We start from the raw sequence: 27224 nt of genomic DNA on the forward strand, positions 1-27224 counted from the left end.
ATAATTTAAGATAATAGTAATAATAATATTAATACAAATACTACTACTACTACTAATAATAATAATAATAATAATAATAAAGAGGGAGTATTATTTTACTGGTTTTATTTAGAGTCATTTATTATTTTTTATGTGTATAATTTTGATTGTGAAGATTAATGTTTTATAGTGAAGGAATCGCACCGGAAGTGCTATTGTTTTTGGTGCTGGCGGAGCGGAAGTCAGGTTTCTCGCCATTTTGAGATCGGCCAGGCGTCGAGCGGCTAGTTGCTCGAGGGCAATGTGATCGACTCTTTTGAAGCTATGACGATTACTTAGTCGTTTTTAAAGTTGCCATCACGTTATTATTTGGGCGTTAATCCAATTGATAAAACATTTCTAACCCAGATTACTCTTCCAGCCATGTCCGCCGAGGGAACAGCCGACCAGGTAACGTTAGCTAACGTTACATGTAGTTGTGCTCAGGGGCTAGCTAAACCTGGCTGAAGCGCTAGCATAGTTTAGCTTGTGTGTTAATCTTGGATAGCGTAAGCATGTAAACTTTGCTTGAATATATTCATTAAGGTATGTTTATACGTCACTGTTAGCTGGTATTATACAGGTATGGAGACGGTTTGTTTGGGGGTTTGTCGTGAAGGTGTAACTTTAGCCTGCCGTTGGCTAACGGTAGCATTGTTGCTACGGTTGTCCAACGGTAACGCGTTGAGTTAATTTAACATCACCTGCATGTTACATTGATATACACTCTCAGTAACTTCCAGGTAGTCATTGTAACTGATTAACGATTTTGGATGCTTCGTGGTGATGCCAGTTACACAGACATAACTTAGCTAGCTAGTGGGGGAGGGGAACAGTGTTCTTAAATTGTACCTTGATTTGCCGATTAAATAGCCGCAGGGTTTACGCTCTTTATAGTTATGCTGCACACGGCAGGGGCGTGGCCACGAATTGACGGCCCCATTAATCAATACTGCAACCATCCGTGCATAATAAACATGCATTCAGCCCTATGTTGTCCCTCCTCAGCCGCGAGCCCCGAGACTCGTCACCACAAGCATCACAGTACACTGCAAGCCATTCAGCAGCATAACCCTTTTTTCTCTCTGTGTGCCTTTGTGTTGTGTTGCAGGCGGCGGCAGAGTATATTCCAGAGAAGGTGAAGAAGGCAGAGAAGAAGTTGGAAGAAAACCCATATGACCTTGACGCATGGAGCATTCTGATTCGAGAAGCACAGGTTTAGTGACACAGAGTTGTATTCCTGGGGTTAAGCAAACTGGGAATACGGGTGGGGGTGGATAAGAGGGTTAGGAATGATAGATTGTTAAAATACATAGCACTAAATCTTTTCTCCTTTATGATTGCTCATGGAATGTAAATGCATTCTCCTTCTTTAGAACCAACCCATAGATAAAGCAAGGAAGACATATGAGCGACTTGTCGCACAGTTCCCAAGTTCTGGCAGATTCTGGAAACTATTCATTGAAGCTGAGGTTAATATTTTTTCTTTTTTTTCTATAGTGTGCATGGCTGGGGATTTTTCTAACATGATCAACAATGTGATTTTCACACAAACAAAATGTCTCATCAATCAATGAAGTTTAAAGTCACGATTCTTGTTTTGAGTCACCAGGCCTGACTACTTCAGTCGTAGTTATCAGCTCAAGTTTATTATTGACGGTCATGATTAATGAATAAAGACATTTGGACAGCTGAAATCATCTTCCTGCCAAAGAATATCCTACACTATGATGGACCTGTAAGGAAAACAGGTAGTAGACTTTTCATATGTCAGGCTCTAGCAAGACTCATGAAGAATTGTGCCTTTAAACACAAACAAAGGGGAAATAAGCTATAACCATTTCTTTTTCAGACAATTTTTATGTTCCCAGGATTTAAAAAAAAAAATACATATTCTCTGCGTCATATTTAAAATGGGGTAAAAATGCATTTGTTGCATGTTTGGTCTGCAACAGTATTAAAACTATTTTAATGGTATTGGAGTGCATTAGCCTTTTATTCACTTGTTGTGTCAATTTATTGCCTCCTGTGTCATTTCTTTCGGGTAATTTTATAAACAAATATTTTGATTGTGTGGCCCATTCTTTCCTTGAGATATCTCTCCCCACTTCTCCTGAATATACAACAAGCGACCCATTTCCCTTGATGCCATCAACGGGCTTTGCTGTTATGCAATAAGCTACTGATAGGATGATTCATTTTCCCTCGCACATAATCATTTTTGCTAACCCGGTGAAGTGCATTTTCTGATGCCCTCCACCTCTGCAGAGGACTACTGCAATTGGTGTTAAACACATTGCACCGAGTTTCACAGCATTATCAAGCATCAGAATTTAGCTCCTAGTGCAAAGTCCAGCATGTAGTTTTGGATAATGATTACCTCTATGCTGTGAGCTGAACGTTGCAGTATGTCGAGGTTGTCGTGGTTTTTGTTGTGGGGTTGCTCCCCTGCGTCAAGCTACTGCTGCCCCCTCCCATCCCCCATACCCTCTCCCAGTCTTCACCCACTAGGATTACCCAGTGCCTGATGTGATATATGTAATGAAACGGCTATACATATGACATGAAGAAGGAACACACTGCAGCCTTTTCCAAATGGACTAGGCTTCTCAGGAACAGTCCTTAATATTTTATTTTTAGCCTACAGATGGCACTAACTGTACTTGTGCCAGTAAAGCATTAGTGTCACTCTCCACACCACTAACATGCCCTCTAACTGAGTTGACAGCCAGCACCAGCATTAAAAAGCCAGCGCAGTTACTACAGCGAGTAGAGAGATTTCATTTGTGGATCCTAAAGAATACAAAGGAAGAGAGTGAGAGAATAAAATTAAAGTAGATTAAAACACACTAAAGCTTTAGTTTGTGGCAGGCAAGTACATTTCTTCTTAAGTGCCAGATTTAATATTCAGATTGGTTTGACACAAGCCCATAATTACCCTGATGCTCTACATATTTAAGTAAAATATGCAGTATCTCCAGACAGAGAAAAGATAGTTTGAAATTAAGTGCTATAAATCTCATACAGGTGCAGCTTTGGGCTGTGATTGTTGGGGAGGAGGGTAATTGTCAAAAGTATCTGTGGAGTATGGGGATGACTTAACCGGAGTGCATCTATAGCAGACAGACAACAGCTCCCACTTGTTGGAATGACATATTATGTCAATGTTAACATTTGCAACAAAATAAAGAAAATATAATGATCTCTTGATCCGATTTTTATTTTTTTATTGTCAAGTGGTAGGTTAGTGTTTCTAAGTGTATTTTTTTAGGTTCCTACCAAGCAACAAATCCACAGAATATACTTTTAAATAAGATAAAGTTAAGGGGAAAGTGGGCAGAATAAAAATGAAGAGCCAGTTACACTGCAAATAGACCAAATCCCTCAAATTACAAATAAAAAATGTAGCTTTATGTGTTTATGAAGTTCTAAAATCTGTTTGTCTATTTATTATTTCGCCATCACCTCTCCCCACTAAACTCTCAACTCCAATTCAGCCCAAAACGCATCCCAAGATACTGGTATGACTACAATTTAACTGACTAGTGCATCTATAGCAGATAAATATAAGCACCCAGTTGTTTGAGGTACATAATGTCATGTAAATGTTAACATTGGCAACAAAAATAAAATAAATATAACAATGATGCTCCTCAGTTTTTTATTCTCAAATTAATTGATAAGTGTATCTTGGTATATTTTGTGTATTTGTTTAGGTTCCTACCAAATAGAAATACTATGAATACACTTTGAATTTAGTTTAGGGGAAAGTGGGCTCAAAAAATGAGCCAATTACACTTCAAATAGGCCAGTCTCTTGAAAAACAAAAGTCTAGCTTTGTTTATTGAGTTCTAACTTCTTTTCACCTATTAATTATTTGGCTATCACCTCTCCCCACTAAACTCCAAACAACCATTTAACCCAAAACGCAACATGAGATACTAGTTTGGCACATTTGGACATTTAACAGCAGACTGTGTGTTCTAAAATCCAATTTTCAAACCAGTGCACGTGTTGGCAGTGTATTTTAATAGCTTGCAACTCATTTGCACTTCATAGCATATATGGTAAGTATGTGGATTAGCTCNCTGTGATATTCTCAATACTCTGCACTTTTTACTTTATAGAATACAGTGTGTGAGAGTCTGGTTCACTTTAGGTGTTACACCAATCTCATGGTCACATCTTGCAGAGAGTGCAGCTCAATAAGGATTACCTCACACGTTGCATTCACTGAAACGCCCAGTGGAGAAAATGTGCCAACACATGTTGTCTGACACAATAAGATATTTTTGCCCCACCCCCCCCATAACGTGATGCTGAAAATCATAACATGTCTCGTGCAGTGTGTGAGAAGGGCATACTGAGGCCGACTTTCTCAGTCTGTCAGTTTAGGAAACTATTTCAGGGTACCGTTTGTCATGCTTTCTTTTCTTTTTTTTGTTGTAAGGATTCCATTAATCGGTTTTCAGAGGGTCACAGCATGGGCAGTATGACAGCCAGAACTAAAATCCTAACTCAGAGACTAATTTATTTTCTCATAGAAAGTAAATGTTAAAGTCTTATTGCTTGTATTTGCAATATTGTACTCCATCTAAAAGTGGTAACCAAATGCAGTCAAGTTTCTGTGTATTCACAGCTTGATTTTTGAGTTAGTGCACACTGTTGTTAGATGTAGAATAATACAAATATCAGTCAGTCAGTCAGTACTTTCAACTTACTGTGTTGGACCTGAGAGAAATGGATCACAACCGAATGATTAATGAGTTTCCATTTTATTATGTGAATTTTATTGCCTCATATTAAAGTAAGTTGAGAGTGTCTCAAGGATCATATAGGTGTTTTAGAGATTTTTTTTCTGGCAGTGATCTATAAAGTGTGTTTTTGAAGGCTGTGATGTAACAGGGTGCATAACTTTTAGAGCAGCACCAAGAGGTGTCGTAGTGTTTCCCTCCAGGAGGAGTATCTAGAAAGATCTGTAACCATTTCATCAGCATATTATACCAGTATTGCAGCCTAACTGCTGTGCATTATATAGCTGATCTATTTCAGCGTAACACATGGAGGATTTGATTCAGTTGTTTTAAGGGCTCAGATTTAACTGATTTTGGACGACCATGGCGTATAGTTTATACCTACATTGTAACCAAATGTATTTACACACTGAAAAGCTCAAATCTTGCATTAGGTCATGCTCAGTGTACGTTATCCGAAACAATCTTAATATTATTTTGCAGGTGAATAACCTGATTTCTTGGCAAATAGGAATAAACACAGCACATGCATGTCATAACACCAAAGTCTCTCTGTTCCCATCAGAGATTCACATTTGCTGTGTCTGTGTTTTTAATGAAGGTGAAACCTAAATGTGTCAGATGTGTTGTGGCAGTACCTGGAATGACTAATGTAGGTCATTCTGTTTTTGGGGGAAGGTACCCTTAAGGCACATTACATTGTCATTAGTTATTACTGTGTAGGTTAACAAAAATCCAGCTTCGGCAAAAAAAATTCTTTCTTTTAAATATACTTTTGTAGGGGTCCAGTGAAGAGGTTGTGCCAAATTAGATTTTTTTTTTTCGTGTTTCAAGTTATTTGGCCAGTTGTGTGAAATGTATGCAACACCTCAGAGTTTTCATCTTGAATTATTAAATGTTGCATTTTTCTTTGGCTGTTGTGTACCATTTGTACATACCAATGCAGATGCAGATTCATTTATGCTTTTTAAAGTACTTTTTGGGTAATCTATAGTGGACTGTTGAGAGGAGAGACAGGACACAAGCCAAGGGCAGGGGTTGAACGTTTTACCACAGTGTGGAATGCATCTCAACCAACTAAACTTTGTTACAGCAGGTCACTCAACCAATCTGACACAGGGGAGTTCAGTTGATAATATTGTGTGAATATTATAAACAGTATTCTTTATATCTCACAATGAAGACAAGCTTGTGAACTTTCACCTGCAAAGCAGTGTTGTTGATTTCACTGTAACAAAACAAGCTTCTCAGTGCCTCAGGGATATTTACCTACCATGTAAACTATTACCATGTCACTTCCAGGCTGGTTTATTTTAGCCTCTTCACTATGTAGAGCACATTAAACATGGAACATGAGATGGGATTGCTCTACCCACCTGCTAATACCACAGAAACAACAGCCTCTGCTGTCTGTACTGGAGGGTGCTGCCAGACTGTAGCTTCAACTCACCAGCAGTTGGCCATGAAAAATTAATTGCTGCAACAGTGTTTACCAAGGGAACACACCTACGGCTGTTTATAATATTAGATACTATTATATAGTTAGTATGTTTCTTGAAACTAATATTTAAAATCTGCATTTTGAATTTTATTCTGGATTTTTTTCCTGTATCACATGGGCACTGGTGTTTTCCTGGGTTATAAAGAAAATAAACCCCTTTTCTTAAAAAGTAATTTGTCATTCTTGTGTGAATTTCACTTTGTTGATCTTAGAAAGTCTAGTGAGTGTGTGAGTGGTCACATTTGCATGAATGCATGTTTCCTGCAAGCCGACAAAGTAGAGGAGACTTCTGAATTAACGTTGCATTTACACTCTTATTTGCAGATCAAGGCTAAAAACTATGACAAGGTAGAAAAGGTAAGTGTCCATCACACTCCTGATTCTGATAATCAGGGAGGGTCGTCTTACTGTTTCTAAATTTTCTTCCTGTTGTATACCATAATGCTTTTTGTTATTTCCCCTAGAATATGCACACACAGTTTCACAATTACAGTGTCCATTTAAATAATCGTTGTATTATCAGGCATTCAAGTTTTTGTCCCAATAAGCACAAAAAGTGCAGATGGCAGAAAATGTCTTTTTGTTTTTTGTTAAATAAGGTGCCTTTGGAGTTGACTTCTCTGCATACTGACTTGTAATCATTGCTGTTATTGAAACACCTTTTTATATACAGCCATGGTTTTGATTTAAATGTAAATTTATTCAACCGATTACACTGTTACCTTTGCATTAGCTTGAAACTGATTTTTTTCTTTCTCTTTTTGTTGGTTTCCACTTTTAAGAAATCATAGTGAGTGTATCAGTGTCAAAAAACACATCAAGATGGCACATCCCTCAAACAAGCTTTAAACTGCGGCATATTCATTTGAGTTTTGAGGAGCTCGCTGAAATGTAGGGCACATCTGAGGCCTGTCTAATGAAGCAGAATAAAGTGCACAGCACAACTATGCTGAGTAAAACCTGGAACCTCCCCCCAAATCTGGCATATGGGTCAAAATAAAAACCGCTTTCCCTGTAATCCTCCTACATGGAATAGGCCACTGATGATTGGTATGCTAGTTTCAAGCATGGCTTTATAAAGACGAATGAATGAAACACTAAAGATAGGTGGTTGTCAGGTAGAATACAGTAAAATGTGTGTCTATTTTAGTTATTTTGTATTGTGTTCTTGCCCCTGTAGTTGTTTCAGAGATGCCTAATGAAAGTCTTGCACATCGACCTGTGGAAATGTTACCTCTCATATGTTCGAGAGACCAAAGGGAAGCTGCCCAGTTACAAGTAAGAGAACATGCTCCATAGTGAGGTCAAGTATGTTTACGTACTGCTGCACTGTAAAATACACATGCTTCATTTTCTCCCCCTCAGAGAGAAGATGGCCCAGGCGTATGACTTCGCCCTGGATAAAATTGGCATGGAAATCATGTCTTATCAGGTACACAGATCAGAGCTGTTTATATGTACCTGTGTACATGAGTCTCTGTTAACTGCTGTCACCTAATGGCTTTTCATTCCTCCTCCTCAGATTTGGGTGGACTACATCAACTTCCTCAAAGGAGTGTAAGTGTTTGTCCTGTCATAGTGTGAGACTTCATGATATGCGTTAGCCAGGTCTTAATGTTGCCATTTCTGTTTTGTGTTCCTTCAGTGAGGCTGTGGGCTCGTACGCAGAGAACCAACGGATCACTGCGGTTCGGAGGGTGTACCAGAGGGGCTGTGTGAACCCCATGATCAACATTGAGCAGCTCTGGAGAGATTACAGCAAATATGAGGAGGTGAGTGACCCACACTTGGCCTATGTCTCTCTACATGTTGTCACATATATAGTCAAAGCTGGTAGAATATGAGAGCAATGAAGTGCTGGACTGACCTGTCTGTTTCATTGACAGGGAATCAATGTGCACTTGGCCAAAAAGATGATTGAGGACCGAAGTAGAGACTACATGAATGCCAGGAGGGTGGCAAAGGTGAGAGAAAGTGTGACAAATATGCACGGGCTCGTTTTGAATCCTTGTGCTGTCTTTGTGAACTAATACAAACTGCTGCATGGTTTGTTTATAACGCAGGAGTATGAGACTGTGATGAAGGGGCTGGACAGGAATGCACCCTCAGTGCCACCCCAGAACTCCCCTCAGGAAGCACAGCAAGTGGAGATGTGGAAGAAGTACATCCAGTGGGAGAAAAGCAACCCACTGCGCACAGAAGACCAGACCCTCATCACAAAGAGAGGTGACTGTTTGTGCTCAGGATATATTGTGTTCAAATTTGTAAATCTTTGCTATATATGTCCCCATGAACCCTTTTACTCCACTAATTGCCCTGATATGCATTTTGAGCAACAGTAAATGGAGATACATAATACATGATACATAATGCATGAGTGTTTCAGTCCTGTAGGAATGGAGCCACTGGAGGGCGTAGGTTGACACTTTCTCCCCATTTAAATGCATTGATTCTGTATTCAGTTTGTTGTGTTCTGTGTTGCAGTGATGTTTGCATACGAGCAGTGCCTGCTGGTGCTCGGCCACCATCCTGACATATGGTATGAGGCAGCACAGTACCTGGAGCAGTCCAGCAAGCTGCTAGCAGAGAAAGGGGTAAAAACATTTAAGACCTAAATGTTACATGTTATGTGAATTTGTCAAAAACCTGTTGCGTCTTTTTCAGAGACGTCTAACTTCAGCTGAAAATGTTTTTCCCCTCAGGATATGAATAATTCCAAGCTGTTTAGTGACGAGGCAGCTAACATCTACGAGCGTGCCATCGGGACTCTCCTGAAGAAGAACATGCTGCTCTACTTTTCCTTCGCCGACTATGAAGAAGTGAGCGTCCTGTTGCTTACTCAGCACAAGCCGTAATCAGCACAGTAAGAAATGTGCGGACTCATCAGCATATACATTTTCTGCTTCCCTCGCAGAGTCGCATGAAGTACGAGAAGGTCCACAGCATCTATAACAAGCTGCTGGCCATCGAGGACATTGACCCCACGCTGGTCTACATTCAGTACATGAAGTTTGCCAGGAGGGCAGAGGGCATCAAGTCAGGTCGCACCATCTTCAAAAAGGCCAGGGAAGATGCTCGCACGCGTCACCATGTGTACGTGACAGCAGCACTGATGGAGTACTACTGCAGCAAGGCAAGTACACACAATCACATAGCACAGTGGTGCCTCTCCCCCGGGTGCCAGCTGGTGCTGGATAAACCACAGTTCCAGCTCACACCAGGATACTTGGATTGACACTTATTTTATCGACAGCTTACATATAAAAAGGAGCAAACAACACTTCTCACATGTTGCTCTATCAGATTCCCTCTGTGCTAAATTGCCATCAGGTGTGCCTTCTAAATAATCATGTGCTAAATGGGATAGAATCCAACTGGTGTGCTACAAAAGATGAACAATAATGGCAATGACAACTATAATTCTACTGTGCAAAATTAGAATAAATGTTACTTTTTATACAATATTGAGATACAAGCAATGTTAAGAGTACAACAGAGGATAAGTAGATCCAGATTACATACATTTCCATTAAGATACCATAAATATCAAGTACAAAAAACATGAAAATATTCTCTTAAAAAGATATAAAAGAATAGTAGACAAAATATATGTGAAGGAAAGGGGTTGTGCCAGGAGGGGTTTTAGTGGCTCAGCTGTACCAATACGAGGTCACCAGTAGGCAAAGAGAAACCATGTAGGTTAAACATACAAATACAAGCTACAGAAATGGACTCGAGTCTGATGCCTCATTCAACCCATCACATCTTTAGTATATGTACAGTGTGACTAAAGTCTGTCTTAAATGTGTATTTTTTGTTTTTGTAAACTCTTTAAATCTTTCTCCACAGGATAAATCGGTGGCCTTCAAGATTTTTGAGCTTGGTTTGAAGAAGTACGGTGACATTCCAGAGTACATACTGGCGTACATTGATTACCTCTCACACCTTAATGGTAGGTCATGTGTATAAAGACGGTGTAAGAAATCTTTTCTTTACTACAAATCCATTCTCTTAAAGAAAGTTGCTTCATTCATAGTAATGGAAGATAAATACTTAACCCTGTTTTTTCCTGTGTGTGTGTGCCCTCTCTCCCTCCAGAGGATAACAACACCAGAGTTCTGTTTGAACGTGTCCTCACCTCAGGGAGCTTGTCACCAGAAAAGTCAGGGTAAGTATTGATTGAAGTTGGGTGCAGGTGTGTTAGTGGTAAAATAATCAAAATCTCTGACGACGTTTGTTGATTTGTGTTTTTCCTTTCACCCTTCAGCGAGATCTGGGCTCGGTTCCTGGCCTTCGAGAGCAACATAGGAGACCTGGCCAGTATCCTGAAAGTGGAGCGCAGGCGATTCAGCGCTTTCAAGGACGAGTACGAGGGCAAAGAAACAGCCTTGCTTGTAGATAGATACAAGTTCATGGACCTGTATCCCTGCTCTGCTAGTGAACTCAAGGCCCTTGGATACAAGGTGTGCATTCTGCCCCATCTCTTGCTGCAAAAGCAGTTACACAGATCAGACTTTTCTCTCAACTGATATTTAAACCGTTTCCACTATGTGTTTGTAGGATGTGTCTCGTGCCAAACTGGCATCACTGCTCCCAGAGACCGTGGTGACGCCCTCTGCGCCTACACTAAAGGATGAAGCAGACCGCAAACCTGAGTACCCAAAGCCTGACACCAATCAGATGATCCCCTTCCAGCCACGTCACCTTGCCCGTACGTAGCCCTCAACTGTCTGAGGTCTTCTCTTAACTCTACTGAATGTGTTTCACAAATCAGTGAAACTATGTTTGGTTACTAAGTGGTGATTTAGGATTTTGTGAGGCTATTCATTGTTTTTTAGGTAAATCCTGCACAGTATGTGTGTGAGAATTATGTTGTTGCTGTGCGTCTGCCCCTCTGTCTCTCCTACATTTCCTCAACACATCATAGGATCCATCTTTGATGTTGTCTTTCATGTTCCTCCCCACAGCTCCAGGTCTACACCCTGTTCCTGGTGGAGTTTTCCCAGTCCCCCCGGCTGCTGTTGTACTAATGAAGCTGCTCCCCCCGCCTACGTGCTTCACTGTGAGTACCAGCAGCAGCTTAATACTATCAAGCTCATGCTTACTGGTAATGCAATAAAAGACGAAAGGAGCTTTTTTTATCTACTCGATGCATTAAGTTGATTGTTCTTTGCTGCAGGGTCCCTTTGTTCAAGTGGAAGAGCTCATGGAAACATTCAGGAGATGCACACTTCCTGAGAGTAAGTTGCTTTTGTCAGCACTTTGGATGAATCCAGACCATTTCTAATTTTAGTCGCAGGAGCAACGTGGCTCTGGTGATGGAAATGTGAGTCAGATGGTTGGTAGGTCATCCAGTGATCAAACCAACACTTGGATCCAGAGTGAAATATCTTGACAACTGCTTAATGAAGTGTGTCAAGATGTTGTCCTGCTCCCTATCTGACATGTTACTGATGTTTATTTCTGTTTCCATAGCTGTTGATGCTGCTGTAGAGCTGATCACTGGTAAACAGCCCGATGCAGGAGGGGAGGGCAATGGATCCATGGAGAACCATGCCGTCGCCAAGTCACTCAAGAGGCCTAACGCAGACTCTGACGAGGAGGATGACAAAGGAGCCGTGGCTCCGCCCATACACGACATCTACCGCGCACGCCAACAGAAGAGGATTCGATAAACCAACCGAAACACACTCTGAACCCAACGAGAATGTAATTTTAACAGGTGGTCACATGGGGTAAACGTACATGTCCACATTTCTGAGTGTGTCTGACAGATTATACATCCATTTATCTCTGTACAGAAGACAAGCATACGCACACACACACACACACACACACACACACAAACAACTGAGTGTTCTTGTGGCTTTTTTGTTAACAGTTTTTATTTTTAAAGACTGTTCATTATATTGTACAAAATTTTTAATTCACCCTTTGATTTTGGCACACAGTTCAGTTTTGGCCTTGTGATGTTCCAGTGATGGCAAAGTGGAAACAACCTTTTTTTTAGATAACTGGAGGAAACACAGTTCCTTTCAATAAAAACTGAAAAGAATTCAACCAGATCTGCTCTTATATTTGACTTAATGATGTATAATGCGTCATTGCTGCCCTTTGAGTCCTCTTTTAGCACAGCCAGGCCAGGATTTATGAATGCCACTAGTGGGCAGCATCATATCTGCAAATTACTAGATTCCCTCTTACAGCAGGATTTCATAGGCTTAATTTTATCCTAGCAACATAACGTCTTTTCACTTTAATACATTAAAATGTTAGATGTCGTGTCCAGACAGTTCCTTAGTTGTGATAAACTCTACTTGACTGAAAAAAAACTTACACAGGAAACATTTTCAATTCCGGACAGCTGCTTGTTTTCACACTGGTGTTCTTACATCACTGTTTGTCTGCCCAGCACAGCCTTTGTTCTGAGTGTATGGCGGCCTATCTACACTCTGAGCCTATTCACAGGTAACCCTGTGGCATAACACAGGTTATGCAGAACACCACTCTGCTGCCACATAATAAAGCCGGAAGGCCACTTTAAAATGTGCACCGTTTGGAGAACTGAATTGCTCTCAGAAACTCCAATAACCACTATAATACAGACAAAAGTCTTCTCTGTGGATGTTTTTATCAGTGTTTGAATGACGGATAATAATTGTTTTACTAACAGTGCCACCAAGAGTACCCATCAAGCAAAGTAACTTCCTGTTGGTTCTCATTGTCAGGTTAGTTCAGAATTTCATGTCACTGATTACAGCTAGACATCAGTCAAAATACATTAAGGGCTCAGTGATTTTGCTGTCGAGCATCAAAGACATATCTAATGTCAGCCACCAAAACAAAACTGAACAAAGAGTCTTGGAAGGGAAAGCACCACTCAGTTTGTGATTTGAATTGATGCACCACCATTTTGCATTTTAAACTGGACCCATGAGATGTTGATCAAAGTGTTTTGGCGGGAAACATTAACATAATATGTGAAACAGTACTGGCCTTATATAAAAAGTGGATGCAACATCACAGTACTTCTAACCTGCTTTTTAAAAATTGTTTACAGAGTGTATGAAACAGCATAAAACAGCCTTAGATTTCACAGTTCTGCCTCTGTAATAAAAATGAGCGGGTCTAAAAGGGGGCCATGTACAAAGCCTGTGTGGGAGTCCGCTAAGAATGGACTGCAAACTGTACCTAGAACGTCAGTATTATTTGTGTTGAGTGCATGGGTGGATTTCTGAACAGGCCCAGGGGCCCAAAGTGTGAGGCCCCCCCTGGCTTCCACCTGCAAAATGTTACTCAAATTAACTTGTAACGACCAGAAAGGGACTCAAAATGAGACACAAAGAGGCCACAAAAGATGCAAAGGCACTGTGAAGAGACACATAAGAACCACAAAAAGGAGCACAACAACCCGAGAGACACAAAATGACTACAGAGAGAGACAAATCAATCAAAACAGACAAGACAATGACCTCAAAGAAACACAATGACTACAAAAAGACACAAACAACAAGAGAAAAAAGGCAAACCACCAGAAAGTCTGTGTGTCTCACTGCTGTGTAGGAGGGGTAGTGGGTCCTTTTGCATATCTGTGCCCAGGGCCCATTGTCCCATGAGCCACCCATGGTTGTATGGATAAGTTACATTTGTTCTCTTTTCATCAGAATACACACACTTTGTATCAGCGATTAAAAAGGGGAAATGTGCACGTATGAATGTTAGACAAGTCCTGTTGAATTTTATTAAGCTTTGCCAAAATACAATCAACATGTAAGTGGTTTAAACTTAGTCTGGGGATGTTTTTGTTACCTGGAAATGTGGAAGTCATTTCCTCAGCCGATTAGAAGGAGTGCGTAAAACTTATTTAAAACAGAACCCTGAAGACACCACTAAAACGTGGCTTTTTTTTTAAGTTTGAGTAAAAAAAAAACCTTACAAACATCTGTTTTCTTATATGGTGCAACAAACATGACAACCCAGAGGGCTGATTCTCATGAATGCCCCCGACTGTTCACTACAGCACAACATCAGACTTTCAAATGTCCAGGTTCAAATTTCCGTTCCTCGAGACATAGCTCCACTGTGCATCACAGTGTATATGAGAAACCACATGAACAGACACATTTTTATTGCTAACACTGTTCCTATTGCACAAGCACAAAGAATACATCCATTGAAAAATGATTTATGCAGACTTGTCTGAATTCCGTCAAGTGTGTTGCAGTGTGAAAACATTAACAAAAAAAAAAAACCTCAACAGAACACTTGGTTCATTTGTCATTCTGGAAAAGTAACAGTCTCATATACAACTGACAAGGACATTTCATGTTAGTGTCCTGCACCAAATAAAATATCTGAGAAATGAAATATGTCCTTAAATATCGCAGCTTATCACGAGTATCACAATTGAAATTCACATTCTTGTTCAGTAGTCTTAATTATTTACATACAAGCGAATAAAATCCACATGCTACACTGCACTTCTTCACATCTTTACATCACATTAGCTTTTGTTCTTTCCTACATCTACCTCTTTTTACATTATAATACATGAAGTAATAAATATCACTGTAGCAACATGTTGACAGTCGACAGTCTATTTCCAAAGTACTGAACAAAAATCTCTGGGTGGCCTTTATAAAACTGTCCAAGCAGCCGTCTTTTTTCTTTGGCCGAGAGTTTAGGGTTCTCGTGTACTGTCCGGAGTAACGTCCAGAGTTCTTCTTTAGTGGTTTTTTGTGCAGTTTCTGAGTAGGCCTTGGCGCTCACTCTTGTGCAGTATGTTGATCCTGCAGTAAGGAGAGATTGGACAAACTCAAATTAAGTCAAGGAAGAATTTGTCTCCACTTATAACAAGGCATTTCAAAGCAACAGATGGTGTAAGATCAACACCGAACATTAGAACCACTGACAGGTGATGTGAATATCATTGATCATGTCCCCCACCAAACACTGTTACAGACCAAGTTCGTCCCCAGTTCCCAGGACAATGCGCCATGCCACACCACAAAAGCTGTTTAGGAATGGCCCAAAGACCGTGACAAAGGGCTCAAGGCATCACCCTGGCGTCCAAATTCCTCAGATCCCAATCCAATCAAGCATCCATGGGATGTGCCGGTACCCCTGAGGTCCTCTGTCTGTGCCTCAACAGGTCAACAGCCACACCACGGATCCGACTTGGCTTTGACCAGTCGAGGCATGGACACAGGATCTCAATCTGATCAAGTATCTGTGAGATGCGCCAGTACCCCACCTTACAACCCACAGGACTCGAAGGCTCTGCCTCCAATGCCCTGGTGCCAGACAATACAGGACACCCCCAGAGGTCCTGTGTCCATGCCTCGACAGGTCAGAGCCAAGTTCGATCCGTGGTGTGGCGCTTGACGTGGCATGGACACAGGACCTCTGGGGGTGTCCTACAGTGTCTGGCACCAGGGCATTGGAGGCAGATCCTTTGAGTCCTGTGGGTTGTGAGGTTGGGTATTGGCATGTCTCACACATACTTGATCAGATTGAGATCCGGGGATTTGGAAGCCAGGTTGCTGCCATGAGCTCTTGCGATGTGGCATGGCCCATTGTCCTTCTACAGGGAGGTACTGCCATTGAGGAGTGTTGTTGCCATGAGAGAGGGATTTGGTCTGTAACAGTGTTTGGGTGGGTGGGTTACATCAAATGGCGTCCACAAATAAATGGCAGGACCCAAGGTTTCCCAGCATACCATTAGATTGTAAAGAGATGATCAAGGTTATTCACTTCACCTGCCAGTGGTTTGAATGTTGCGGCTGATTGGTGAATATGTACAAGGAAAATCCACAAACCTGTGATCACATCTGGATCCTTCCCCGTCATAATATTCATTATTCTGTCACTGACCATCTTGTGCAATGAAACAGGAATCTGGTGCAAAGAGAGCAAAATAAGACTTAAGTTTCTATTTATCTTGACTTAAAGATCCAATTTTAATATGAATACATTATAACAAGTAGAATTATTATGTTTACTTAGTCTGTGGCTGTTGAATGTATTCTCTTTCAAGTAATATCTGATGTAAGGGTTGGGAACTTTCTAAACAGCCTGTGTACAGCAGCATTTTATCAACCCAATGACTAAGTTCTCTCACAGAGATGTGCACACACAAAGAGATGAATTAGGAACACTCACTTTGAACAGATCACGGTGGTTATCCATCATGAACAGAACCATTAAGTCCACCTTTCCTTTGGAGAGTCTCCTGCTGAAGACGATAGCACTTGAGAAAGACCTTTTCACCGCCATTCTGTTCTCAACCTGACAGAAAAATATTTCAACTTAACAAAGATCAAACACACACTTGCGCTGACTCACACGAGAGGCAGATGAGCGCTCACCTCTTTGTGCAGTCTGACCTCCTGTGGTTTGGCTGCGACAGCCATGAATCTCAGGAGCCTGCGTAGCTCCTCCCTGCTGCGGGAGTCCTGCAGCTTTAGGCTCAGCTGCAGAGCCTCTAGAGCTTGCTCTTGTTTGCCGTTCACTGACAAAAGACCAGAGAAAATACAGGGATGAAAATGCTGAGCTTTGAGAAAAGCAACCCCTGTGATTAAACTGGCATGGGCTGCAAAATATATGAAACCTGCCTTAATGCATCACTATTAAAGCCTCATCAACCCTCCTGAAAACAACAGGACGCCAAAGTATAGTAGTTCTTACCTAGTAGCTCCGAGATGCCAGAGTGGATGTCAAAAACGTGGTTGCTGAGCAGAGGTGGCTGTTGTATGTGTCCGTAATGCTGAGCCAGGACCTCATAGAGCAGACTCTTACACCTGAGCAAGTCGTCAACACAGCTGGCCAAACCTCGACTCACCTCCACCACCAGTTCGTCAGGCAGAAACTCTAGACAGTCGACTGCCCCCGACATCCACTCATCAGCCCTGAGTGGAGAGGAAAGTGTAATGATTGTAAACACAGCCGACAGACAAAAAGAAGGTCCAGATAAGCTCTTGGCTTTCAGTGATTTAGAGAAAACTCGACTGCTTCCAGTAAGCATGGATTTGGTCGTTTACAGGTGAAAACACATGAAGGTTAAAATCAGATTACTTTTTTTTGATCACCAGGGGTAAAAGAAACATTTCATCATGATTATTTACACAAGAAGCAGTAACAACACCACACTATACAAACACTAATACAGTAATACTATTACCAATAAAAGGTATCAAAAGTAAAAGTACCAGTTATGCAGAATGGCCCCTGTTAGTCTCATATTATAATTATATTATTCGTTCATTAACATGTAAGCTCCAGTTTGTTTAATATAACAAGCAGATTTTAATTGCCTCATAGTTAAGCACGGTGATACTCAACTTACAGACTGCAGGCCAAATCTGGCCCTCAGGGTGCCGAGTGGCCCGCTGACCATTTTCTAATTCACAATTAAAATAAACTGATTTACACTGCGATTTTTTTGTACTTTAAATGTAAATACGCTGCCAGAGTGGATTAAAAAAGCATTAAGATTGCATGTTTATTAAAAATAAAGGTGCAAGGGGGGGGATCCCTCAGAGCCTTCAACAGAGGACCAGGCTAAGCCCCAAATGTCCTCATACCCTAGATGCACCTCTGCATCTACCTGACCTGTGCAGGACTGCTGTGAGGGATTTGTCTCGTTTATTAATTCTATCTATCAAGCTGAGCATCCCTGGTTTACTCTATAATGTAAAATTGCATCATATTTTATAAACTGATCACGTGTTTTGTATTCAAAATCTTTATCTACACTGTAAGTAGCAACTATAGCTTTTACATAAATGAAGTGCAGTAAAAAAAAAAAAAGTACAATAAGCCCCTTTGAAAAGCAGAGGAAGATAGGTAAGTACAAAGTATCATTAAAGGGAAATTCTCAGGTAAAGTACAGGTGCCTCAAATTGTATTTAAATACAGTATTTGAGTACATGTCATGTTCACATTTATTTACCACCACTGTATGCAATGTTTTTTTTAACCATCACTTCTGTGACTAGCCAACATTTAAATGGTTTTTTATCCTCGACACCTAACCATCATTTTACATTCAAATCAGCACATCAGTGCTTAAAGGGTTCATATTTTCATATGAGTTAAAGGGCAGGGCAAAACACAAACAGAAACACAAAGTCCTTACATACATATCCTTCATGTGATTTTATGAGAGGACTTACTGTGCTTCACTGAAGGCCTTGAGGACCTCTCGGTCTAGGTAGCTTGATGTATATAACAGGTCCGAGTCACTGTCCATGCCATTCAGGGGAGGCCTCGATGAGTCTTTACCCTCTAGCAGCTTCTCCAACAGGGGGAGCTCTACCAGCTGCAGCAGCCTAAACACCGCCTGTTGGTGCCACACCTCATCCACAACTGTGAAAACACAGTTAAAAGCCATGAGGGTGATGGGTACACAGACACGTAAGACACATACTGTGAGTGAAAACACAGTGCCGATTTACGTCATTCTCTTCAGACAGAAGACCACTTACGCTCTTGTGAGAGACCGAGATTGATCATCTGAGGGGTGATAGTGGAGCTCAGGTTGAGGTTTCCCAGCACGTCCTCCAGTGCTTTGTCTGTTTTTGCAGGGGAGTGGGTGGAGTAGCTCAGCACCCCTTGTCTGAAGAGTCACATAATAACAGCAATCAGCGGAAATGATTGGAGAAAAAATACATACTTATTACAAGAACAAATTCAGCATCAGGCTGCAATGTTTTCTAGTAGCTGTGATTCAGTGACAATTTAGTGCTGTTGTGACTCTGGTCATTTCATATCCAACAGGCAAAGTAAATGCTCAATTTCCAGCACCGAACAGTTTATGATGAACATTAAATAGGACATGTGAAGCCTTTTCTCTTTATCTACGTTATTTGAAAGAAGACTTAAATTGGGCCCACGTTGCAAATTACCTAAGCCTTATTTAAGCCTTATTTAAACCGTAACAGCACATGGCTCCTCTGAATCTTTCATCTCTCATTAGCGAGGTCTGCTCTCAGGTCCAGTCTGGAGCTGTCACTCTCACAACAGCACAAAGTGCTGAGGCCATGTGTTAGCACCTCACGGGTAATGCATCCTGTCTGTCTTTGCTTCATGCTCGACAGCCTCCCCAGAATTTAACTATGCTGCCTCAAAGTACAGAAGAATCAACAGAGTTTAAGGGAGTAGGCTGACATATTTGGAAATACTTGTTCACATTCTTGCTTAGAGAGTTTCTGTTGTCATCTCTGTAAAGTTAATATGAAGCTACAGCCAGTCAGTTAGCTTAGCACAAAGACTAGAAACAGGGGGGAAAAGGTAGCATTGCTCTGTAACAAAATCTGTTCACTGCCACCTCTAAAGCTCACTAATTGATTTGTTATATCTCTATTTTAAGTCGAAGACACACTGTAGATTTAGGATTTAGGATGTAGGTTATGTGCCAGACTTTTTCCTGGCTTTGCTAAGTAAACCTCCCCGGAGTCTTTTCATCACCCTCTGCATGCTGCCAGCCAAGAAGTGGTACTCCAGCACATAATGTTTTAGTATCATATACAAATAAGATATAACATGTTAATTAGTAGCTTTAGAGGTGTCAGTAAGAAGATATCTTTTAACCTCTGTTGCAGTCATTCCCCCATATTTCCAGTCTATTTCAATTTTAAAACTACTTTATGATTTTGCAATTTAAAGGTCCAGTGTGTAGGATTTGGGGACATCTCTTGGCACAAGTGGTATATAACATTTATACGTTTTCATTAGTTTATAATCACCTGAAAATAGGAATCATTGTGTTTTTGTTACATTAGAATGAGCCGTTAATATTTACACAGGGAGCGGGTCCTATCCTATGGAGTCTGCCATGTTCTTTCTACAGTAGCCTATAGGACAGACAAGTCAAACACACCACCATAATTCTCCTACATGCTTGGCACGTGGGAGAAGTTTCAATTCTTTAACCTCACCGCTAGATGCCACTAAATCCTGCACACTAGAAGGAAGTGTGCTGGGCTTTAAAGCCATTTTTTGTGGTGGCCAAGAAAGACAACATTAAGGTCTGTCACTTGATGCCATGTGGCCAAAAAAACGTTTTCCCATTGACTTACATTGTGAAAAAGACGTCTTTAAATCAGTGGATACATTTTTAACCCCAGCAAAATGACTTATTTCACTATCAGGATTTGATCCATTTGCTCCAGTAGCGTTTGGAAAGTCCAGAAGAACCTTAAACATTTTTATTCACATTCAAGTTAGCAGAGGGTTAAATTAGACGCTCAGCTCGTGAGAGTCTGTAGCATGCCTGCTCTATGGGTCGCTACGATGCAGAAGATCCAATAATTTCATACCCAGAAAGTTTAACTTTTTTGTCTTCATGCACACAACTGAGCAACTTTCATAAGATTGAAAGGGCCCCGCCGCCTCGCGGTTCTCTTGATTGCCACACACTGGTAATTAAGGGGGTTACTGGAATTTAACAGTATCAAGACATGACTGCATGATGGGACTTCAAGAGCCCGTGGTCATGCCTCACTGGTTTTCAGAGGCACCCAGTCTAAAGCTATACTACATTGGGGATTAGCTCTGGAGGAAGGAGAACAAAGCAAATCAAAAATTAGATCTGGAGATGTTATGACTTTAGTCTGTACCTTTCACGTGACGGACTGTATCCATTCTTGTTCCTGCTCATGCTCGGTGAGTCATAGCCGCTCTCGATGGTGGTAGTGGAGTGAGACTTGGCGTTGGTCAGCGGTGATGAGGAGCCAGTCGTCGCGCTCAGGAACCTGTACAAACTGCAACTACTGTCCTCGAATGTGGCTCGCTTCTTTTCCTTCCCAAATACTTTAACGCCCACCGGCTCAAACACCCTCGAGTCCATCAGGGCCTGGCAGAGACGCACGGCCTTGTAGCGGGGCACCGCCTCATCACCAAAGAAACGGTTCAGGGTGATGTGTGCCAGCACCACGTCCACGGCCTCTGAGCCCAGGAAACAGTCATGGTAGGACTTGAGGTTGTGGCGCCGGCGCTTAACCTCTACATGAGTGTGGAGATTGGAGATGATGCTGCTCCAGATGTAGGTGGCACGGAAAGGTTTCCCAGCCATGCCTGGTGTTGATGGAGGGAGGCATCAGATGGATGGTGGGAAAGACAATCAGAGGCAAAGGAAAAAGGATTAAGAATAAGTTGATCAGTCAAATAGGAAACTGATAGGAAATTTATCAACAATTTCCACTGAGCTAGTTGGAAGCTTCTCACATGTGAGAATTTGCTATTTTACTGTTGATTTTATCATGGTAAATTTACTATCTTTGGGTTTTGGACCGTCAATCACATGAAATTAACCAAATTATTGGGATAAATAATCAACTGCATAATTAAGAAAATAAACTTTAATACACACAGACACCGTAAAACCTCTACATTTCTTGCTCAACTTTCCTTAACACAAGTATTTTGGATGATCCAGTTGTTTCCACAGTCGACATTCTCAGCTTTGTCTATTGTCTGAGCACTTTCTCACAAAATACAGGAAATGGTGCTTTGTGTCTTTACCAAAAACACACTCCCTCTCCTCTGTGTAATGTCACAGAATCAGTTTTCATGTTACTGTATGTGGGTGTAACAGCTCAAGGGTCCAGGATCCTCTCACAGGGGTGCATCTCACGCTAATGCTCCAAAGCTTTGTTCTAATTCACTTAACAGATGTTTAACACCTCAGATTCAAAGGCTGCAGTCAGCCAGTATGGGTTAAAGAGATTGAGGAAAACAACATTATCTGTGCCTGATTTTCTTACCATATCAGACACCCAATGCTATCTGTCTACTCACGTTACACTCAATCACACACCCACAAGGAAACACAGATAATGTTCATATTGACAGCCTTCTATCATAAGAGATATCCTCATGTGTTCATGTTGTATTTTCCACTGGACGGACTGCATTGCCACCAGCACGAATCACTCTGTGATTCATGCAATCAAACACTGACAAGGCTCCATCATGCAGTATATCAACATAGCTCATCTGTGTTTAGTGGTTCTTTGTAGAGGGAAAATGACTTTTGTCATCCACCGCAAACCAGACCAATGACAGAAAGCAGAGCTGGCCTTAGTGGGTCGTTAGTGCGGCTTTCATCTCACAACAGGAAACATTTAAGGCTCGTTGAGCAAATGTTAGGGGAGGATCTGAGAGGCTCACCGAGGCCTGGGAACATAAATCAGGCGTTGTCGGCAGCAGACCAGGCTCCATGTTATGATAACGCAACATGACAAATACTATTACTGACCCATCTGTAAAAGTTGAAGACAAAAACACTCGGGAACGGTGCAGCAGCACACAGATGTTCAGCCCACTCCTTTTGAAAGTACAACAACTCATACAGAGCTGAGGAAGGTGAGCGGGAGATATCACTGTGATCTGCTGATTAATGGGATACATCTACATCAAACTGCGTCTACCTCTGGGGGAGAAGAAACTGTCCTGAACTGGGGATTTGCATATCAGGGAAGAACAACTGGGGCTGCAGCAGCTGTTTGAGGAAGAGCACCTTTCAACAGCTTGTATGCATAATAGGAGTTATAAGAACTACAACAGGCTGATGATGCAAAGAATTCAAATGTTTCTTGCATTGCTAAAGATTGAAAAATGATCTTTAAGTGTGACCATATTATGCAAATATCTTGCAGGAATTGGCTTGGCTCTACTTTTCTATCCATCTAACCCTTTGGCTCCCATTCAGACCCCCAAACGGCACTATTACCCCCACTCACAGTGTCAAGTATGTGCATCAGGGATTGTAACATCTAGTCCTAAACTGAACTACTTTTTGGTCAGCTAACTGAAACAAACTGCATTATCAGACTTAAATCCTTGTACAGGAGTTAGAGCAGGACCATCTGGAGACTCCCATCAGGGGTCCCTGGATTACACAGTCACACAATTAATCCGGATCTGATCAATATCCATTAATGCTTGTTAAAAAGGAAAAAAGGAGTTGGGGGTCAGGTGTGGGTCAGAACAATCCTGGGAACCCGGCTGAGCCCTGTCACCTCTTGTTGCTTGAGCCAGGCTGAGATTTGAGCCCAGTTTACGCAGCTGACGCCAGACTTCTTCCCTGTGACTTTGGTCCTCTTTATAAAAAACACACAGATTGACTGCAGGATGATGAAAAGAGGGAACTGACCTGCAATTCAGCCTGTGACAACAGTGCGCCGTGTGTTTGCACACATCAGTGGAGGTAAATAACCGCGGAGGGAACAGCGCAGTCAACACAGGGGGATCTTCCTCTTGAGAACACGCTCATAACCTGAGCTGTATTATCGCTCGCAGCAAAGCAAACGCATGGAGTTAATTTCCGAGCCCTGTTGCCAGACAGACCCTGCACCAACTAATGATTTGAGGCGGTGAAAATGCGCTTTGGCACCATCAGAGCAGCAGGTTGATAACAGCCTGTGGCAGATACCTTCATTCCTCCAACATGCTGAGACCAGAAAGATTAACCGATGAAGCCTCGGGGCACAATATGAAGAAGCTGAACCACCATTGGCCCGTATGAATTTGAACCCTCGTATCCTGTGTGGTATAGATAACCTATGGTGGCCTATACACACGCGTAATTGCCCTGTTTTACCAGTGTTTTAACACAAACACTGAAGACTGCTGAGTCGACTGATGACAAATGTCAAAGATCTTCAATGCTGCTATTATTCGACTTTTAAAACTCATCAGAAACGTATTTAATAACAGTTAAACTTTAATAAACCCAGTATCCTAAATAATAGCCTATCTAATAGATGTACTTTAAAAAAGCCCATACAATGGTGATATAAATATTGTAAGCATATTTTAGAAAAACAAACACTCTTTAGTAGAAACATTTCGATGCGCATTCAACCCCTAGTCCTATTAGAAGTGGTAACACAAATATTCCCAGACGCACGGTGCGCGTAAACATCACTGAAATATGGCACATTACATTTCTACTGCGAAACCATTAGTTTCTAATAAATCCGAATTAGCAGCAGGCGACACATGGAAATGTAATTTCTTTAAACACCCCATCTCCACACAGCAGGTTACACAGCTGAACAAGCCAAACTCTTCAGCTTATTTAAAACACTGCTGTAAATAAACAACATCTAGTCTTTCTCTGATCATTTTAAAGTGAGTAAAATTGTATTACCTGGTGTTCGATGCATGAAAACTTCCTCCAGTGACTGTACAAAAAGCCATTCAGACCATGTCCTTGGTCTTCAATTCACAACGTGACGCACGCAACTAACTCCAGTCAACCCCGAAACCGTCCCCTCCTACTGAGATATATTATTCATGAGCCAATCACCGCCCTCCCTGGGTATTATTAACGTGATAATGAGCCTCTCTGTGTTTCCCTGAGGTCTGGCAAAAGGCACATTAACTCACTCATGTTTACATTTGGGCATTTCTTCCTGAGCTGAAACTGTAAATAAGGAAAAGTCATGGTCAGGCACACTACAGTGCTACCATGGTGTAACCAAAGCTCCTCCTGTGGATTGTTTTAACTTTACAGGTGGCACAGATTATTTTCATTTATCACATGGAAGCATTAGTCATTAGAAAGCAATGTTGAGTAGCCACAGGCAATTGATTATATATTTCCTCCTAAATTTCACTTACTTGTCAAATCAAAATCTTTCAGTTTAAAGGAAATGGTAAAAATCCAGGAAGTTGTCAGATAACCTTTCACTCACACAGTAACACCCTTAAAGCCAACACTTGAAGTAAATCTGGTCTGATAAAGACCCACAGTATTAAACAGCAGCCACCAGAGGCAGTTTGAATGACTGACTTTTAAAGGATACACAAGGAAACACAAAATATGTGAATGGAAATGTTTTGGGGAAAACAGTTTCCTCTGTCCTTCAGCCAAAACAAGACTACGCTGGAGTGACACAGTCTTTAAATACGTGACTGCAGGTGCTGTGGGTGTCAAAGTGATCCAACCTGGGGTCATCTATACAGGCAGAAGGTCATTCCTCAATACTGTCATCGTAAACAAATGTACACAGCCCAGAGTAAACACACAGGAGCTGTAGTAGGGACAGATTTCACAAAGTGAGCCTCTGACCTGGTGCTTTCTTTCCTGAGGTGTAATCTGACAATGGAAAAGCAGTAAGCTGACACTGTAAACCCAATGTTGGTCACTCGCTGAAAGGGAGACAGAAAGGAAGACAGCGACTGTCATCATGAGCCAAAAGTATGGTGCAACAGGGTGAGGCGTGCAAACCGGTTTGATTACTGTCGTCTTCACCTCTTTCACATAAAGAAATGTTGTTTTACACCAGGTCAAGTGAGAATGTGCAGGCAGTAAAGAAAAAGGAAGAGATCTCATTTGATAAGAGGAGAGCTGTAAGCAGAAGGTCAACAGTTTGCCTTCACAGACAAAGCACAGAAGGACCTTTTTTGTCTCCCTCACTTACTTTTGAGCTGCAGTGTTTTTGGTGCTTGAGCTCCACTAGGAAATACATCAATCTGTCACCTGTGTGTCCACCAAGTGCAGTAATAAATTGCTTGGGTACCCCTTTAAGAATATAAAATGGAGACATCCACATGGCTCAGGGGTTAAAGGAATACTTCACCCCCAATATGACAATTTGTATATCAGTTGCTGACTCTGAAGATTGAATTCCTGTGGAAAACTTTGTTTTCTCCAACACATGCCTCCAGCGTAAACAAAGATTCCAAAATTGGAGAAAATTCTTGATAAACTGGTGTAAAGGGGGACCACGTTAAAAGGTCCAGTGTGTAGGGTTTAGGGCCATCTATTGGCAGAAATGGTGTATAAAATGTCATTAGTTTATAATCACCTAAAAATAACAATCATGTTTTTAAAGATTTTTTTGGGGCATTTTTTGCCTTTAATGGACATGACAGTTAAGTGTGAAAGGGGGAGAGAGAGGGGATGACATGCAGCAAAGGGCCACAGGCCGGACCCGAACCCGGGCCGCCGCGGCAACAGCCCTGCACATGGGGCGCCCACTCCACCACCAAGCCACCGACGCCCCAAGAATCAAGTTTTTATTACCTTAGAATTATCCATTTATATCTACATAGGCAGAATCCAAATGTCCACACTACACCGTATTTGCAGGCTCACCAACATTGCAGGAAGTCTGGGAGTGCTGAGGGCTGTCCAATCCACAATTTATCAAGTCCACAAGGGGCCTCTAGCTGACTTTCTGCAGACTTCCAGAGAGTCTGCTTGGGGTGCAGACTTAAGCAGACTTCACTGATTTAATGACCCACAGTTCATTGCAATACGGACATGACGTTGTGGTTTTTTCAATTGCTGAAACAAAACCTTGTTAACGTGTAAAAATTTTATTGATAGTTATAGGCTATCAAAATGCTACTTGAATTGTGTGGTTCAGAAATAATATTCAACCACATCATGATACAGAAACATTACAAACATTTGTTTTTGAACCCCTGTAGCCTGCTATATTGAGATGTATTGATACATTTTTGTTCAGTCACAAAAAAGGCTCTTCAAGGGATTTATATCTTATTATCTGCAGGAACTGATGAGTAGGCACTGTTCATCAACTTATATGACAGAATATGAATATGACAGCAGTGATAGCTAAACGTTTCCACGGCAACGAGTAAAACAGTCTCGAGGGTTGTCCATCGGCCACTTGCAGTCTCTGCCCTCGCAGACTTTACGTGATGACAGTAAATACGTTACACTACGTACAACTGAAGTCGGCGAGGGCTCGGTCTGCAAGCTCAGAGGGTGGAGCTGTACAGAGCAGGTTCTCTTCCACTGAGTCCGCCATGTTGTTTCTACAGTTGCCCTGAGCAGACAAATCAAACACTGGCTCTAGACAGGGTTATTCCTGTTATCGCGTTGGCTACTGTAATTATCCTACATGCATGGCACATGGAAGAAGTTAAGTTCTGCAACCTCACCATTAGATGCCACTAAATCCTACACACTG

The 27224-nt window shown here is 41.5% G+C and overlaps 2 protein-coding genes across 3 annotated transcripts; one reads left to right on the forward strand and one right to left on the reverse strand.

Moving 5' to 3' along the window:
• Nucleotides 1–214: 214 nt before the first annotated feature.
• On the forward strand, nt 215–12336 carry cstf3 (cleavage stimulation factor, 3' pre-RNA, subunit 3). Its single transcript, XM_050044051.1, has 20 exons — nt 215–429; nt 1130–1234; nt 1395–1490; nt 6598–6630; nt 7454–7551; nt 7639–7705; nt 7796–7830; nt 7919–8045; nt 8160–8237; nt 8337–8499; nt 8758–8867; nt 8976–9092; nt 9188–9406; nt 10123–10225; nt 10372–10441; nt 10541–10736; nt 10834–10984; nt 11241–11335; nt 11453–11513; nt 11749–12336. Exons 1-20 carry the CDS (start codon nt 403–405, stop codon nt 11946–11948), a joined length of 2151 nt encoding a protein of 716 aa, XP_049900008.1. The 5' UTR covers nt 215–402; the 3' UTR covers nt 11949–12336.
• A 1649-nt stretch (nt 12337–13985) lies between these two features.
• On the reverse strand, nt 13986–24524 carry depdc7a (DEP domain containing 7, paralog a). Of its 2 annotated transcripts, none has more exons than XM_050044064.1 (9): nt 24428–24524; nt 20892–21348; nt 18759–18889; nt 18447–18639; nt 16960–17180; nt 16641–16783; nt 16435–16560; nt 16092–16170; nt 13986–15062 (listed from the first exon to the last, which is right to left on the reverse strand). In XM_050044064.1, exons 1-9 carry the CDS (start codon nt 24441–24443, stop codon nt 14839–14841), a joined length of 1590 nt encoding a protein of 529 aa, XP_049900021.1. In that variant the 5' UTR covers nt 24444–24524; the 3' UTR covers nt 13986–14838. The 2 variants fall into 2 exon arrangements, with proteins under 2 accessions (XP_049900021.1, XP_049900031.1); XM_050044074.1 differs by lacking the exon at nt 24428–24524 and adding an exon at nt 23429–23611.
• Between the last annotated feature and the right edge of the window lie 2700 nt (nt 24525–27224).

This window comes from Epinephelus moara, chromosome 1 (genome assembly GCF_006386435.1).
Source record: "Epinephelus moara isolate mb chromosome 1, YSFRI_EMoa_1.0, whole genome shotgun sequence".
Classification (NCBI taxonomy): Eukaryota; Metazoa; Chordata; class Actinopteri; order Perciformes; family Serranidae; genus Epinephelus; species Epinephelus moara.